The sequence below is a fragment of the Lagenorhynchus albirostris genome, chromosome 14, assembly GCF_949774975.1.
Source record: "Lagenorhynchus albirostris chromosome 14, mLagAlb1.1, whole genome shotgun sequence".
Taxonomy (NCBI): domain Eukaryota; kingdom Metazoa; phylum Chordata; class Mammalia; order Artiodactyla; family Delphinidae; genus Lagenorhynchus; species Lagenorhynchus albirostris.
Genome location: NC_083108.1, coordinates 20,544,501 through 20,560,846, shown reverse-complemented (window position 1 = coordinate 20,560,846; position 16,346 = coordinate 20,544,501). Strand labels below are relative to the sequence as shown.

The 16,346-nt window shown below is 38.5% G+C and overlaps 1 protein-coding gene across 1 annotated transcript in view; it reads left to right on the top strand.

The window, feature by feature from the left end:
- Positions 1-16,346, top strand: part of DCC (DCC netrin 1 receptor) — a 764,559-nt gene that overhangs the window by 600,077 nt on the left and 148,136 nt on the right. The window contains exon 16 of the mRNA XM_060121767.1: positions 12,680-12,775. Within this exon, the coding sequence (XP_059977750.1) occupies positions 12,680-12,775 (96 nt within the window). The remainder of the gene's footprint in view (positions 1-12,679; positions 12,776-16,346) is intronic.

The following is a 16,346-nucleotide window of genomic DNA, read 5'->3' as shown; positions in this document are numbered from 1 at the left end:
CTCTATTTTTAGTTTTGTAAGGAAACTTCATGTTATTCTCCATAGTGGCTGCACCAATTTCAGCATATATCTTAAATGAAGGTAATACCATTCACATTTCCAGATTTAAAAAAGACAAAGATAGAACTGAGAGAAGTCAAGAAAATTGCTTAAGAATATATATATCTTTTAAGTAGTCAAATTCATTTCTAACTCAGGTCTGTTTAATCCCAGTGCCACGGCCTTTCTACTGTCTCTGCATTTTTACCTTTTGGGGTGACATCTGTCTGGAAGGAAGAACTCTTGCCTTCTGAGCCTTGACCCTAAATTCTCAGCCATTCTCCCTGAAAGCGAGGCCCCTGGGAATTCACTAAGGTCACCCTGCCGCAGGGTTCAGGTTTATTCAGTTTACATCTCTAAATGTTCTCCTCTAGCTACTTACCTTCTTCCCAGTTCTTACTAAACAAGGTGCTGAAGAAGGCCCAGCCTCACCACATGTACCTCCCCACAACTGGATGGGTTGCTATTTATCATTTCCCTTTGTTCACAGTCTTTCAGCAGAATTTTCCAGACATGCAACTGTATTACAATCTAGGTCAATGTAAAGCAATCATGTACAAAATTGTCTGTTAAAATCCAAATCTATACCAGTAATGCTATAATTCAGTATATCTCGCTGAGATCAACAACTGTAATTTGCTTATTTCACTGGCTTCCTGATAATGACAGCGTGTTTTACTTTTCCCATACATCTACTGTTACTATTAATGCAGACTTTTGCTTGACCTTGGCTCAGGTCATTGTAAGTCCATTTGGTTTTGTCTATTTTTTTTTTCTCTTCCTCTTCTACCCCCTGAGCCCAAGGCAATCTGAGTGGGTAATTAAAATACCAGTTGATTTGCTTGAGAACTTAAGTCCAAAACTATATTTGTTTATGATCAGTGGCCTAACGCTATATTCCTTGTGCCATTTTTCATTGGTAGTTATTATTTTTACCAGGTCTTTATTCTAACCTAACTATTTTGACTTCATTTCTTCATGGTTTATTAAAGCATGAGGTTAAAAATTAGTTCAAGTTTACAGCCACCTTAGACTTGTCATTAATTTAATGTCCCTTTCCATTATTAACAAAGTTATTTTCCATCTGGACATATTTTCCTGAATCGAGTACATATTCAGATGAGCAACACATCCAAATTTTAGAGCACAGAATTGAAAAATTTGAGTACTCAAAAGTTTCATCAGTGGAGGTAGCTTACTTGCCATGAGGATAGAAATCATTTAAGATATATACAAGAAATTGAATCAGATACAAGGCAAAAGCTTAAATTTTTTACCTTCAGGTGTGGTATATGTGCGCAGCCTATAAAATTAAACTTTAACCCAGACTATAAAATCATAGTATGTACACTTAGTGAGTTATTCCACATTTGAAGAGAAAAGTAGCAGCAAGAACCCTCACCCCGAATCTTCTCCAGTTGCCCTTGGCATTGTCCACAAGACCTTAGTAACTATGGCCATACCATGGGAGAGAAAGATAAACAGAGCTTCTGTACCGGTGTGCTGTCCACCATGGAGGCCACTAGCCACATGCGGCTCTTTAAACTTAAACTAATTAAAGTTTAATAAAATGAAAAGAAATTAGTTCCTAGTCATGCTACTTACATTTTAAATGCTCAACGGTCAAATGTGGCTAGTGACTACCGTACCATATAGTGTAGTTATTCAACATTTACATCATCACAGAAAGTGCTATAGGACAACGCTGTTTTTACAATACTTAGTGGGTTACTGTAAATGGAGCTTAATCTGAAGATAATGAAGAAAGCAGAAGCAAGAGTACATAGAGAAATAACCACCGTAATTATAAATAAATATACACATAAATGTGTGCAGGCTGAATGCCACTTAAGTGTTTGAGTATTATCTATTTGGCATCCTGGGTAATGAAAGGTTAGCAATAAAATAACAAGACACATTACCCAAATGAAGGCAGGAACCTGAGTGAATGTAGAAGCTGACAGATTGAGCAGGCTACTTTGATACTCGCATGTGTGCATTCACACGCACACACACACACACACACACACACACACACACACACACACACATCTCAAATGCTAAAAGGTAAAAAATTCCACTTGGGCTCTGCTTAACCTGAGCCATGGTAAAGTCCCCAAATTATTTCTGTCTTGTGTCTTTCTTTCTACTTTTCCGCTTCAAAAAAGCATGTAAACCATTTGGGGCCTTTTGCCTCTGATGTCTCGCTTAATCTTTATCCTGCAGTGATAGGAAAGTGGGTAGATGCAAAAGTAGGACAGACCTGGCTTTGAATCTGAGCGCTGCTAATTAACAAGCTCGTTGACCATCCCTAAGACTCCATTCTCTCATCTTTGGAGTGGGGACAATCATTGTACCCACCTTTGGGTTAGATAAGCCCGATAAAGCCTGGCCACGTTGGCATCTGGTACAGCGAGTGCTAATAAAAGCTCTCCTCATTATACTGACGTCTGCCCTTTTTCCTCAGCACCTCTGTATTCATATGCTTATTATTCTTTCTCTTTGTATTTCTCTTCTACTGCCTAGTTCCCATCCTGTCTCCCAGAAACCTAGAAGAATTAGGAGAGTAACGAAGAGAAGAACCCCAGAAGCATAGAAAAAGGAGACAAAAATTAATGAGAGAAGAAAGGATAGCAAATGTTTGTAAAAGGGAAAGATATGCTTCCTCTTTGAGTTCCTAACCAAAACACATTTTATTTTATTATTTTCTTCTTCTATTTTTCCTTTATGCTAGGAGGTCAGTCTGATTGGCTTTTAAGCCAAAGTAATGATTTGTTTGCTGTGAACAGTATTTGTGTTTTTTATTAGTTGAGTCCTTAGATGGTCCTACAATATATTCACCTTGTCTTTTATTTAATTCAATATTTCCTTGAGAGATATGAACGAAAAGAGGAAAACCTCTATGTTTGGTTATATTGTCTCTGGTAATTTCCTCATGTAAAGCTTTGCTGAGAAATCATTTCATGAAGTGCTCCATTTGTAAGCTGTTTGTGGTGCTTTATAATCTAAGGATTTAATTGTTTCTCTGACTCTGAGGGCAGGCTGCCAAAAAGCACACCTCACCAACCAAAGCAGGTGACGAATGTTTATCCTGCTCTAATTGGTAACTAAAGTCTGCTCTGCATTATGGTCCAGAGAAAACCCCAGACCTTCTCATCCTGTTGCTATAGAGAAGCAAGTCTGGGCACATGGAAGACAGTCAGTACTTCCTGTGTCTTCTCTGGCTGAGATGATTACAACTGGACCTCGGTCTCTCCATTACTGAAATGGGAATGACCATCCCTGCCCTAACTTCTTTGTAACATCATTGAGATAACTGATGAAAAATTGTTTTTAAAGTCAGAGCACAGTACACATGAAAGTCTGCTTTTCTTAAATGTGATGGAAAATACCACATACATTTGGTAGCACTCATCAAGAAAGAGCCAACAACTCTAAGCAGATTATTTCTAAATAACCCCAAGTCAGCTAGTTAATTCAGTGGGGAAAAAAAAAATTAGGAATACAATTACTTGGAAGAGTATCTGGAGGGATGCACTGCTTCCTCGAGGCTTAAAGAAAGTATCCCCTATACTACAGATTATTTATGTACAATTCTTACACCATGACCAGAGCCCAGAGCAGCCCGTCTGTTTTATCTGTGATGCCCCTTCCTCTCTATACCGAATGTGACAGAAGCAGGAATCTTTCTCTCCCTTCTTGATTTCCTAGTCCCAACAATACTTTCAGCTCACTATGAGACTCAGAAGGTAGAACTCATTCTAGATTTTTCCCCTCCTCATTGTTCCTCCAAATATACCTACAAACTGTGTCACTCACATGCATCTTTTGCTCTTCATTTGTGTTCTGCCACCTCAAGGCAGGCCTTTGCGATCTTTGCCTGGATAATTACAACAGTGTCTGACGTAGACCTGCTTTAAACATCTTTTCCTGGACTACATAGTTCTGGGGAATCAGTATCTCTAAAAGCACAGTTTGAGGGCTTCCCTGGCGGCGCAGTGATTGAGAGTCTGCCTGCCAATGCAAGGGATACGGGTTTGAGCCCCGGACCGGGAGGATCCCACATGCCGCGGAGCAACAAAGCCCGTGAGCCACAACTACTGAGCCTGCGCGTCTGGAGCCTGTGCTCCGCAACAAGAGAGGCCGCAACAGTGAGGGGCCCGCGCGCCGCGATGCAGAGTGGCCCCCGCTCGCCACAACTGGAGAAAGCCCTCGCACAGAGGCGAAGAACCAACACAGCCAAAAATAAATAAATTAATTAATTTTAAAAAAACTAAAAGCACAGTTTGAAACTTATTCAAAATGTTATTCAACTCACCATCAATTATTCAGTGAAAGGCAAGGATAAGGGGCTGAGCTTTGGAATTAGAAATTCTCCCACTTACCTACAAAAAGGGGGTAATCGTTTATCCATTCAACAGATATTTGTTAAGTACTTACTGCATGCCAGAGACTGGATTAAGGGAAGGATTAAATAAAATAAAGGATGTGAGATAGTTAACGAAGGGCCTAATTAGACATCCAACAAATGTTACTACTTAGAGGGGGATGGAGGAGGGAGAAAAGGGAGAGGGAGGAGAAATTGTCAGTCTTCAAGTTTTGATCCTAATGTGCATGATTGTACAACCACCATGTGGTGTTTACTTGTATTTGCTTATTCCACTCTCTCTCCTCAACCTTTCTTCATCAGAAGATTCAGCAAAACTGCCACCTTCTCGACAAAGCCTCTCTGATTCCAGAACACTTTGCTCTGATTTTTTTTTAAAACTTCCAACATGGCTTCTCTATTAGAAGATTCATCAAGGTGAATAAGGGCTTCTTTGTTTAAATCCTTACATACCCTAGAAAACTTATAACCATGTCTTACACAGAGAAGGTGCTCAATGAGAATTGATGAGCAAATGAACAAATGAATAGAGGAAGAATAACTGAATGTGAATATGCAAGTGAGAGGTTTCGTTGCACAATCTCTTTGGATTCATAAACCTACAGGTATCAGAACGTGTAGTTTGAGATCAAGAAATTTGAGTTCTTTGTTCAGATTGATTGGGGGCTGCCATTTCACCTTCACTAAATAATATAGCCCTTCTGTGTCTCACATGTTCATCAATTCAACAAATATTTGTTAAATACTTCCTATATGCCAAGCAGTGAAACTTTCCCTATAAAGTTTATTTTTATCTGATTTCCCTCCTGGTGATAAACCTTGGTAGATTAAAGAAAATTTATGTTGATTCTCCTTTAAACTCAAATACTTCCTTACACAGACTAGCTGAGTATGTGGTACCTGCAAGACTGGTTAATGAACAAGTTATGTTATAATCTAACCGTTCTTTGAATAGTGTTCATAGAATAAGAAGGAAGGAAAGAAGGAAGGGAGGGAGAGAGGAAGAAAAGGGGGAGGGAGGGAGGGAAGGAAGGAAAGAAGGAGGGAGGGATGGAAGGAAGGAAGGAAACCTTCAAAGGGTACTAATTAGATTAGCTATTAATTCAATTTGCAAACAAGTATATGTAATGAAGTAGAATTGAATATTGAAAGTACTGTATAAATTGCATCTTTCTTGAATATGAATTGCTCATGCTTTTAAGAGATCAATGCAATTGTCTGTGTTTGCTATCCACCCATTACACTTAATTAAACGGTTCAGGTCCAGTGGGGTCAGAGGTATCCAGTAACATTTACCATCTGACAGGGATCCAGTGGTCTGTACTCTGTGCCTGGGGTAGCCTTGCTTCTCTGCAGTGAGCAGGCATCTGCATTAGGAAAACAGCTGCCACTCTAATTTTCTCTAATTGACTTGTTGGCAGCGCTAACAGAGGGCAAAAGATGTAGAGACATGAAGACTGGGCCCCGGCAAGCGCTTGGCATTGATGGGGCCACTGAGTGAAGTAACTAATCTGTAATGAATAAAGGACTATGGGCTGTCAATCTAGCACATGCCAGTGGCATTTAATTCACACAAAATAGTAATTAAAAACGATGATGTTCTTCTCACTGGCTTTTGTTACCAAGTACAGCATCTTGGTCCAGCCCCTGAGGATCTGTCTGCAGGTTGTTTGATTCATTCCCTTAGCCCTAGAGAGCCACATGCATCTCACTACCTTCAGGCAAGCCTCAACAAAAGCTCTTAGGATAATGGGTCTCTCACCAACCAAGTCTCTGTGGAAGGAGAACCAGAAATTCTCCCCACTGCCCATTCCTTGTCTTTATAACCCCTATAGTCAATAAATGTGCATTTATTTCCCCTTTTTCCTAGCCACAAAGAAGATACTGGCCAGAAGCTATCTGTTTTGGATGCTCAAAGAGTTATTAAGTATTTCTTTATCCTCCTTTGTCCCATTGTGATGTATTCCATAGGAAAGATTGGCCAAACAATGATGAAAATCTGATCAAGAGTTTGAAATCTTTGGAATCACTCCGAATATCCATAATTAAAAATAATCCCCATGTGAACATCCACCAAAATTCAAGTTATCTCAGTAGGATTCAATCACAGTGAATTCAGATGAGAAAATACCTCTCTACGTTGTTTTTCAGAGGCAATTGATACATTTTTCAAGCCTATATATCTGTATCATTTCAGCAAATCGAAAAAATAAATTTACTATCATAATTGTCATTAAATGTATTCCTGAACAATGGGGTCTGACCATAATTAATTATTAATTCATTTTGAATTCATTATGATAATATTAAATGTGTTTAACTCATTTGCTGCTTCTAAAGAGGGAACAATTCTAGGCAATTCTTTTGTGATTTACTGGTTTTAAAGTTTAAGAGCTCTGAGCATGTGCAGGAAAATAGCTCCACATTGCCCTCTAGTGGTGAGCTAGTAAATGACACCCTTCTTTTGTACGGGGAGAAAACACAAACCCTTGTTCTCCTTTGCTCCCATACACTCTCACAGCCATCTTTCCACCTCAGTACACACTTAAACGAGATGCCTCCATCACAATATAAAAGGGGATCAAAGCAATAGAGTCCTATGTCCACTATTAACCAATAACCAAATAATATTTTTATTGTTGTTGTTCAGGCTGATTCACTATTGGATCAAGTTTGACAGGGGTGTAAAAAGATTCTGTTGTTTTCTTAGTAGATCCAGATGCAATTTGACAAAAGCACTATATGGAGGCCAGAGAAAGCCCAAAAGATGTTGAGTAGCAGGTAGAGGATGAAGAGCATAAAGAAGCTTCTTGAAAAAGGTAGACAGAAGGGGATGTGAAGTTGTCTTAGGTCTTTTATTTCCTAGGTAGCTCTGTGTTACTTTACAAATGTCAGTGGACTTACCTGATCCTCAAATTACTGACAACAGCAGAATACCAGATCAAAAAGTCTTGAAGACCCCTGGCTCTAGCAATATTCTTGTATCAGTAACAACTCCATTGTTGTTATGGCAACTCCAAAGGCAAATCTGTTTACCTTTCCTGAGAATAAGCCATTACCACTTTCTATTTAAATTGAAGCTTGGCCACTGTCAAGGTGTACCCAGGGTAGTTAGGATTTGTGGAATTTAGCAGTTAGTGTAATTCATTCATCCAACAGCTGGTAAATTATAAAACTCCGTGCTCTTTGCTAGCATACCTTATACCATGGCTAGACATCGAATGGAAAAAGCTGCCGTTACCCAGATGAGTAGAGACTTGATGGGTATTGATATTAGCAAGAGTCAGTATTGAAACGACAATGACTTCGCCTTTACTGTGGGGGGAGATTAAGAAATGGTGACTACGGCTTAGGATCCAGATAGCAGCTAGATGAGGTTAATTCAGATTGAGACAAAAATTCAAACTAGTAAAATGAGAATGAACCAGTTGAGTTACTTTTAATTTTTTTTTAATGAGAATAAATGCATACTCCAACACTGAAAACCAATAGTGCAGTAATGCTGCAGAGACTTTTACAGAGTCAGTTGTCTGAGGAGGTAGAAATTGGGCAGCTGGGAGGTGGGGACAGAGTGGTGAAGGGATGAATTCAATGTAACGTGGACCAGGCTGGGAGTTTCAGCATCAACCCTGAGCAGGAAGTTCAGAGCTCAAGTCAGACATTCTTCCCTCTGAATTCCAGTCTAAATTGGAGAGGTCCACATAAAACAAGCATGCTCAATAACCTTGCATAAAGGAGACCTGCTTTCTTATTTTATATTTACCCTCTTTACCACATCATATAGTTTCTTCGTGGTTGCTGTTGATCTTATGGTTGACATCTTGACCGAGGAAGCCCAGACTTTATGACCTTCTTCCATAAATACATATATATTTGCATAATACATACATGTTCCTACATATAGTTGTATATGTAGGAATCTGAGGTTAGAGACTAGTGGCCATGGACCTGGATTCAGTTCAGAGATACATTTTGTTTTGCCAGCACAGGTTTATTTTCTTTATTTGAATTATTTGCCAACATTTGAGAATGTGATGATTTCCCATAAAAATCTGGATTTCCAGAAAATTTGACACCAGGACTGCTCTCCATATGCTAATAACACCTGAAAGCTGAGTGGTGACCCCACTCCTTACATGAATTACTTAGATGAATTCCTGTCCAGCATCCTCTCTCCCCTATTGTCTCTCATACACTGTAGCCAAATATCTTTATCTGTCTGTCTCTCCCTCCCTCTCTCAGGTTTAAAAACAAAGACAAAAACAAAAGTAAAATTCTAACTTCTAAGCATGTGAGTTTGGCATTCCTGATCTCTCTCTCACTTCCTTAAAGAAATACATAGACAGATGAAAATATATAGTATATGTATATTAGGTGAAACTAAATGCAGTTTCACCCAAAAGAAGTAATTTTTTATGGTTCTAACCCAATATAAGTGTTTACATTGTAGTTGTATATATGTTTGAAATCAGACTTTGACTTCACTCCAGTAACTATAAAGTATATTCGTCCTTGTAGAAAAGTATTTTGGTGATCTTCCTCACTGTATTTTCAATCTGTCCCATCTTTTTCCTGAGATGTTTTTTTTCTTCTACCATCCTTCTACCTCTAAATCCTACCCATGCCCTTCAGTCCTAGTTCCAAGTCCAAGAAGTCTTTGATGACCCAATCCCTCACTAATTTTTTAGGCCTCTAAACTCATATAGCATTCATAAGTTGTATCACATACTTTACTGCTTAATTTTATGTAGTCTTTCATTGTTTTCTCTGCCCGGAATTATGATTGTAACCTGACAACAGAGGTCCATCTTTTCCAAATATTCTTGGATCTCCAACAGCATTTAACACTTGTTGACTGATTACTTTCTTTTCGGTAAACTAAGTTGACAACATAAATCTAAAAAAGTAAATATCCCCTCTTGCAGGCGAAGCAATTCACTGAATAGAAGCCCTTCGACTGCATTGAATGTAATCTTATTTTATTCTTCTTGTTGTATTGTGGTTCTTGTGTCACTGTGGTTTGGAATGTCAAATCTTTAACGCTAATATTTAGGGCACATAAAAATTTCACAAAGGAAAAGCCATCTAATCAATTTTCAAAGAATATTGTCAAAGATAAATTCATTCGTTTTAAAAGCTTTTTTTTTTTGTAAAATAAAACACAGACACAGAAAACCACATGTGACAAATGTATCACTTCATGAGTTATTTTAAGTTAGACTTCAACCTGTTTCTTTGCTCTGTTTCCTGCAAACTGGCATTTGGATCAAGAAGCTTGATCAGACTAAGTAGGTTCGGTCCTTTTGGCAAGACTCTAGAGGGTAGTGTGTTCTTTCATTAGGAGATATGTAATGTCTGGATTCTCTGTTTTATCTTAGCAATCATGAATGCTTAATGCATCGTTTCATTTGTTCACTGGGGCTGAAAAATAGCAATATTTGAATTTTATCATTTGTTTCTTATGAGTAGGAATAATACGGTAAAAAGATACTCCCCTCACATGCTCTTTGGTTACATAGTGGTAGACTTTATTCAAGAAAGACATGATAAATATTTGACTCTTTACCCAGACTTGAAGGTAGTAATTTGGTTCCCTGTCAATCTCAGAAGTGACCAACTCTTATTATTCTTTAAAAAATCTTTATGAATTCACCCATTCATATGTATTTGTTAAGTTTCATTTCATTGCAACTTTCATCTTTATTGACGCTCAGACTGTCCTCACCTTTGGTCAGTGGAAAACTCTTCCAAGTTGATTTCCGAATCCATTTGACACAATCCTGTTAGTCTTTGAATGTTTCCTTTCTATTTGATAATGTGAGGATGCCTCAGGCTCAATTGCTGTGTTTCCTGCCTCAGGCTAGGAATCAACCAGCTCTCCAAGAAGTCTTTGTTTCTTGCAGTGCAAAATATTTTTTTCAAAATCTCAGTTTGGGTGCTAGGGATACCTGTTGTTATTAAGTCAGTGTTTCTAGACATTTTCAGTGGACAGAATTAGAGATAAAATACCTTTTGAGTTTAAACTGATTTTTCAGTTAAATTGTGGGAACACAATACTGAATCTTTTGTTCACACCAGGAATCCGGTTCTCAAGGACACAGGGTATGATAGAATTAGAATTTCTCCTGATAACCCATTTGCTCTATCTCGTATTACATTGGTTTCAGAATAACAATAATAATAGTATCACCATCAATAATCATTATGGAAACATTTTTGCATATACTATTCATATTCATATTCTCCCTTAAGTTTATCTTATGATTATAATATAGGTACCTATATTATAATACAGGTACAATTTTGTAGCCTTGCAAAATAAAACCTCTTCCTTTTAACCCTCAGTTAGTCTTAGTTCATTAAATTTACTGTTCACCAGTTAGTTATTAGATCAATATCTCCCCTGGTCATTTAGAATGTCTAAAGCTCATTTTCTAGTGGATCTCAGGATGAGGGGAACAATATTCCCTGATTAATTGCAAGTTGATAACAGTTTGGGTGAGCCCCTTATATTTAAAGCTAACTCTTGTTGCCTGGAAAATCCTTGAATCACATTGTCTTACCTTGAGTGTCTCAAAAAAATCATGTAAATTTCTTCGGGCACAATATGGTGCTGTCAAAAAGTCTGATAATAAACTAATTTTCCCTCTTATAAGTCATGTATTCTTTTGTGTGCCTAAAAGATTTTTTTAAGTCAGCAAAAATTTCTTGAATAACATTTTTTCATCTATATTTGTTCTGTTCCCTTTCTTTGGTTTTTTTCCTCAAGGACAACTATTACTCCAATGTTAGCTTCCTTCTAGAATATTTGTCACTTTTTCCTGCATTCTTTTCTACTCTTTCTTCCTTTACTTTTGTTTTTGTTTTCGTTTTTCTCCTTGTTGCATTTCTTTGTTCATCTCATTACACTTTATTTCTCAAATTTCTTTTTCACTTAGTGGAATTCTTTCTTGAGCTAGGCCACCCCATTCAGAGTCCTTTGTCCCTTATGTGGAATTCTTTCTTGAGCTGGGCTGCCCCATTCAGATTTCTTTGTCACTTACATAGAATTCTTTCTTGAGCCAGGCTGCCTCATTTCTGAATTCTTCCAATTCTGATTTATGTAACTCTTGCATATCTGGCATTTTATTTTCTTAATGTTGTTTAGCTCACTTTGAAACAGTAAATTGCAGGTTTGATCTGTTTTTCTCGTGTATTTTTGATCCTTTCCTTGTGTACTTGTCTATAAGAATGATGTTCTCCTCATTTTGTTTTGTAAGGAATTTAACCTCAACGGATTTTCGTTGCTTGCTTTTATGTGATTTGTTTCCCTGCATTCCCAGAAGTTCAAATAGCTCTTCTAAATACACAGAGTTCCCTAGCCTGTTGTTTTCCTTAGACCTGCGCTCAGGGCTCAGCAAACTATAGCCTGTGGGTCAAATCTGGCCTAGGTCCTGTTTTTGTTTGGGCCCCACTGAACTAAGAATGGTTTTTATATTTTTGAAGAGTTGTAAACAAACAAACAAAACAAACAGACGAATGTGTGGCAGAGACAAAGTGGTCTGCACAGCTATATTGACTGTCTTGGCCTTTTGCAGAAAAGTTGGCTGAGCCCTGTCACACACTAAAAACAATGGCAGTTTGCTTTCCAACCTTTCATGACTGTTCCTCTCTCCTACTTTGATCTGGACTTTCTCTTCCTTTCATGTCTATTGCTTCTGTCCTACTCATAAATTTTAAATATATTCTTAGTAGTTTGTCCCCAGTGTGAACACTGTCCTGGAAAGGAGACTTTGTAGGTTAGTTTCAAGTATTTACATTTACTGATCTTAAACTGGTCCATTGCACTTTCTAGCATTACTTGATAGTTATTTTAGAATGACTCTGTTTTCAGGTTTGTTGCTTCCCTCTGATTTCTCTTACACAGATACTGATAACATGCAGGTTCATGATAACATATTGGTGGTTTGTCCACATCCACTTGTATCTTAGGGTGTGAGCATATAGACCTCATCACCGCGTTTTGTCATAAATGTCTAAATGCCTTTGGTTTTCTATCTAGTTCTTCTGTCTCTTTTTATATGAAGATTCAGGAAGATCAAAAAACTATATTGCCACCACTGCCACCTTCTTCCCAGAATTAAACTCACTCATTTTTTAACAACTGTTTGCTTAATTGATTATATTCAATTTGATTTCAGGAAAATGTTTATCCTGAGTATTTCAATACATTAAGTAAATCAACACGTTCATATTTTTTCTGTTTTTCTCCAGAGTCAAGTTCCCATTATGTAATCTCCCTAAAAGCTTTTAACAATGCAGGAGAAGGAGTTCCTCTTTATGAAAGTGCTACCACCAGATCTATAACCGGTAAGCTAACGTAGTTAATCCTCTCGTGACAAGGTATTTGAATTATGGTGAAGAAAACAAACTAAAGTGAAACAAAACGAAATACAAAGAAAAAAATGTATGTAATCATGTCCTGAGCCTTATGTGTATATGTATACACACCATTTATTATTTTTTTGGTTATCAAATTTGAGAGGGATTCAGTCTATAAGTTAGTATATGGAATTAGAGAACATAGATCTCTTATTCTGTCTTCTCCCAGTAGCTTCACGTTTTGGCATCCTGATACCACTCTTCATTCCTCTGGGCAGCTTGTTTCAAATCAATGCAATGTAGACAAGAGGGTCTCTGCAAAAAAGGCCACCAAGTGCCTGAATGGACACCTGCTTCTTTGCAGAGGGTCCTTCAAGCTGATATGACAAGGATGAACTGACCTCATGGGGCTGGCTTGGATTTGGCTGTGTCACCCCGTGAGCTCTTTCTGAGCTGGGCCAATAGGTCACCCCAACAGTGTCCAGGGCCCCTGCACGTTAAAAGGATTGGCTGCTTCAAGGACTTCTCACCTCTAGGAATTTCTACGTGAGGTGGACTTGAAAGGTGGCACAGGAGAGAAACAGGGCTCAAGGAAATGAGAAAGGGATGGGTAAGAAAGTGAGACCCAATGAGAAAGGGATGGGTAAGAAAGTGAGACCCAATGAGAAAGGGATGGGTGAGAAAGTGAGACCCAAGCCATTTCTGGAGCCTGTTTGTGAACAGGCTGGACCTACTCAGAAGTAGAGTAAGTACCACCTCTGTGAGTCTTGTTCATGACCCATCACATGACCCAAGGTCACATGACCACCCCCAAAGCCTTATTTCTGTAATGTGAAAGTAAAACCCAAGAGTTCCATCCTTTTCATGAATACTTTGATGCTGCCCCCTTTCAAAACCCACAACCCTCAGACCTCATTCAACTTATCAGCTGTTTTCACCTGAATGAGAACAAAGGATCTGAGAGCAGGGTTTCATAGCGAGCCCCAGAGAACATGCAAAATGACTGGGGTGCCTGAGTATGAGTCCTGGAAGGCAGGAATAAATGAACATAAAATAAATAATGGAGTCCTATGTCTTCTGCTACCAGCTAAATTTATGTGAACTTTGTACAGTTTGTTTTCCAAATCCAGAAGCTTCGTTCATAAACTTATCTTGAGAATTACAGTTGTAAACAAAATTCACAGTTGTTATGTGATGGTTTTCGGAGCGCATCATCCCTTTATTGCTTTCAACCAGATTTCCTTGTAAGGCAAGGATATTATTCCAGAGTCTCTTTGACTCTTTGGCTGCTGGTTTCAATGTCTGTGGTCTGTGTGAAGTGGTATGCAAAAGCTTGGGTGCATGTCAGTATATTAATTTATCTGTGGAGACAGTATATATCTTACATTGTGTTATCAAAGGGCCCATGGCTCCCCAGAAAGGGTAAATAAGAAATATTACCCTAGAGAATATTTACTGTCAAGCGTGTTATTTCTAAATATAGAGAGATGAGGCAATTAGAGGGCCAGGATGGAAACTACAAGATAACATGGTGGAGGGTGGCTGGGATTTCCTCTTCCCCTTATTCTCTTACTCTGCCAAAGTTTCTTTGAGAGATAGCAGCCACTTTGGCTGTGCCCGTCCTTCCCATAATGTTTATTCAGTAAGCCAGCTCTTTCTTGCCTAGGTTAAAAGATGGTAAAGAGTCACGGATGTGGCTTGTGGTCAGACCACACAAAATTGTACCATGGTCAGTCTTTTAGAACTCTTATTTTCTTACCAAAACTAAAGCCCACAAAGAAGAAACACTCAGATGACCTGCCAAAAGTCGATTTTTGAGCAGAAACTAATAGTAATAGCGATAGTAGAGTTCAGATAAGCTGAAGATAGGTTGCTCAGAAAGAACTATTTGAGGTGTTATTAACTTTTTTCCCCTGAGCATTTGTTGTCATTCTTTAATTCTTAGCATATGGCGTTCCCAGAGTGGTTTCTATAATACCAGTGATCCATAAGACAATTTTTTCCTGCTATGACTAATCCAAATGGATCTGAGAAATAAAATAATACTGAAAGTTGGAAAACGTGTGAGGCATTTTCTTACTGAAGAAAAGTCAATAAGGGGTTGGAGAGGATGAATAAAACCAGCCCTTTCCACATCCCTGCCTAGATGTGGCAGACTTATTTTACTCTGTTTTCACACATCATGGAGAACAAAGGACAAATAAACAGAATCAGAGGTTTAGATTCGGTGAGAAACTCTTTCAATAAATGTGTCCAAGGACTACATAGAAGATATTTTCGGTCTCTGAGCTTCTGCAAAGTATTCCCATGAGCAGTCTTGGAAGAGGCCAACATAAAGTAATTAAAAAAAAAAAATCAAAGGCAGGAAATGCATCAGGCTGGAGTAAGTATCAGGCTATGGTGCTTTCCAGATGGATGTGCTCATAGATGCTGGTCTACTCTGGACCTCATCTCATTCGGAACACATCAGTGCTAGAGCCAAGGAAGGTTTCACTAGGTCAAATGGGCAGGTTGTTTCAGTTTTTTGCGCATTTTTTGCAATTTTATTCCATATTGTTGTAAAAATAAGACATTTTGAGCCTGGAGAAGGGAAGAGAGCAGGGGAATAATGAGGTGTGTTGTTTGAATTTGTTTATTCTCATTTGTTTTATAAATGTCTCTATGAAGTACAGTTGTGTCATGTTTTGTAAAAGCTTGTTTTGAACTTCAGTTTGTTGACCATACGCTTATATGTTCTTACCAAAACAACTATTAGGAATTGAGTAGGTTTCTCTTTTTAGCAAAAGGTTTAAAGCTATGTTTTGTGTTTTTGTCTTTTTTTTCACTCTTTTGTATATTACCACTGAAAATCAGTGGTATAGAAGGCACTCAGGAATACGAGGGAAAAATAACTGAAAAAAAAAGTTGTTTATCAGCAAAATAACTGCTAAACAGTTAGTGTTTAGCACTAACTGTTTAGGTACCTGGTGGTACCTAAGAAACTACCTAAACTACCTGGTGGCACAGTGGTTAAGAATCCACCTGCCAATGCAAAGAACATGGGTTCGAGCCCTGGTCTGGGAAGATCCCACATGCTGCGGAGCAGCTAAGCCCGTGCGCCACAACTACTGAGCCTGTGCTCTAGAGCCCATGACTCACAGCCACTGAGCCCGCGTGCCACAACTACTGAAGCCTGAGTGCATAGAGCCCGTGCTCCACAACAATAGAAGTCACCACAATGAGAAGCCTGTGCACCGCAACGAAGAGTAGCCCCCGCTCGCCACAACTATAGAAAGCCTGTGTGCAGTAACAAAGACCCAACGCAGCCAAAATAAATAAATTAATTAAATAATTTTAGAAAATGTTTAGGTACTTGGTTTAGGTAGTTTTTAATTCAACTACCCCGTTTCTGACCTGAGAGGGGAAGATAATTAGCAGTACATGTGGCATATATTGAGAGCAGTGCTTGCCACCTGCTACTAAGTTCTGCTTTGTTGGAAATACCATAGTGTCTGTACTATCCAGTACGGCAGGCACGAGGCTCATTTGGCTGTCAAACGCCTGAAATTGACTAGTGCAA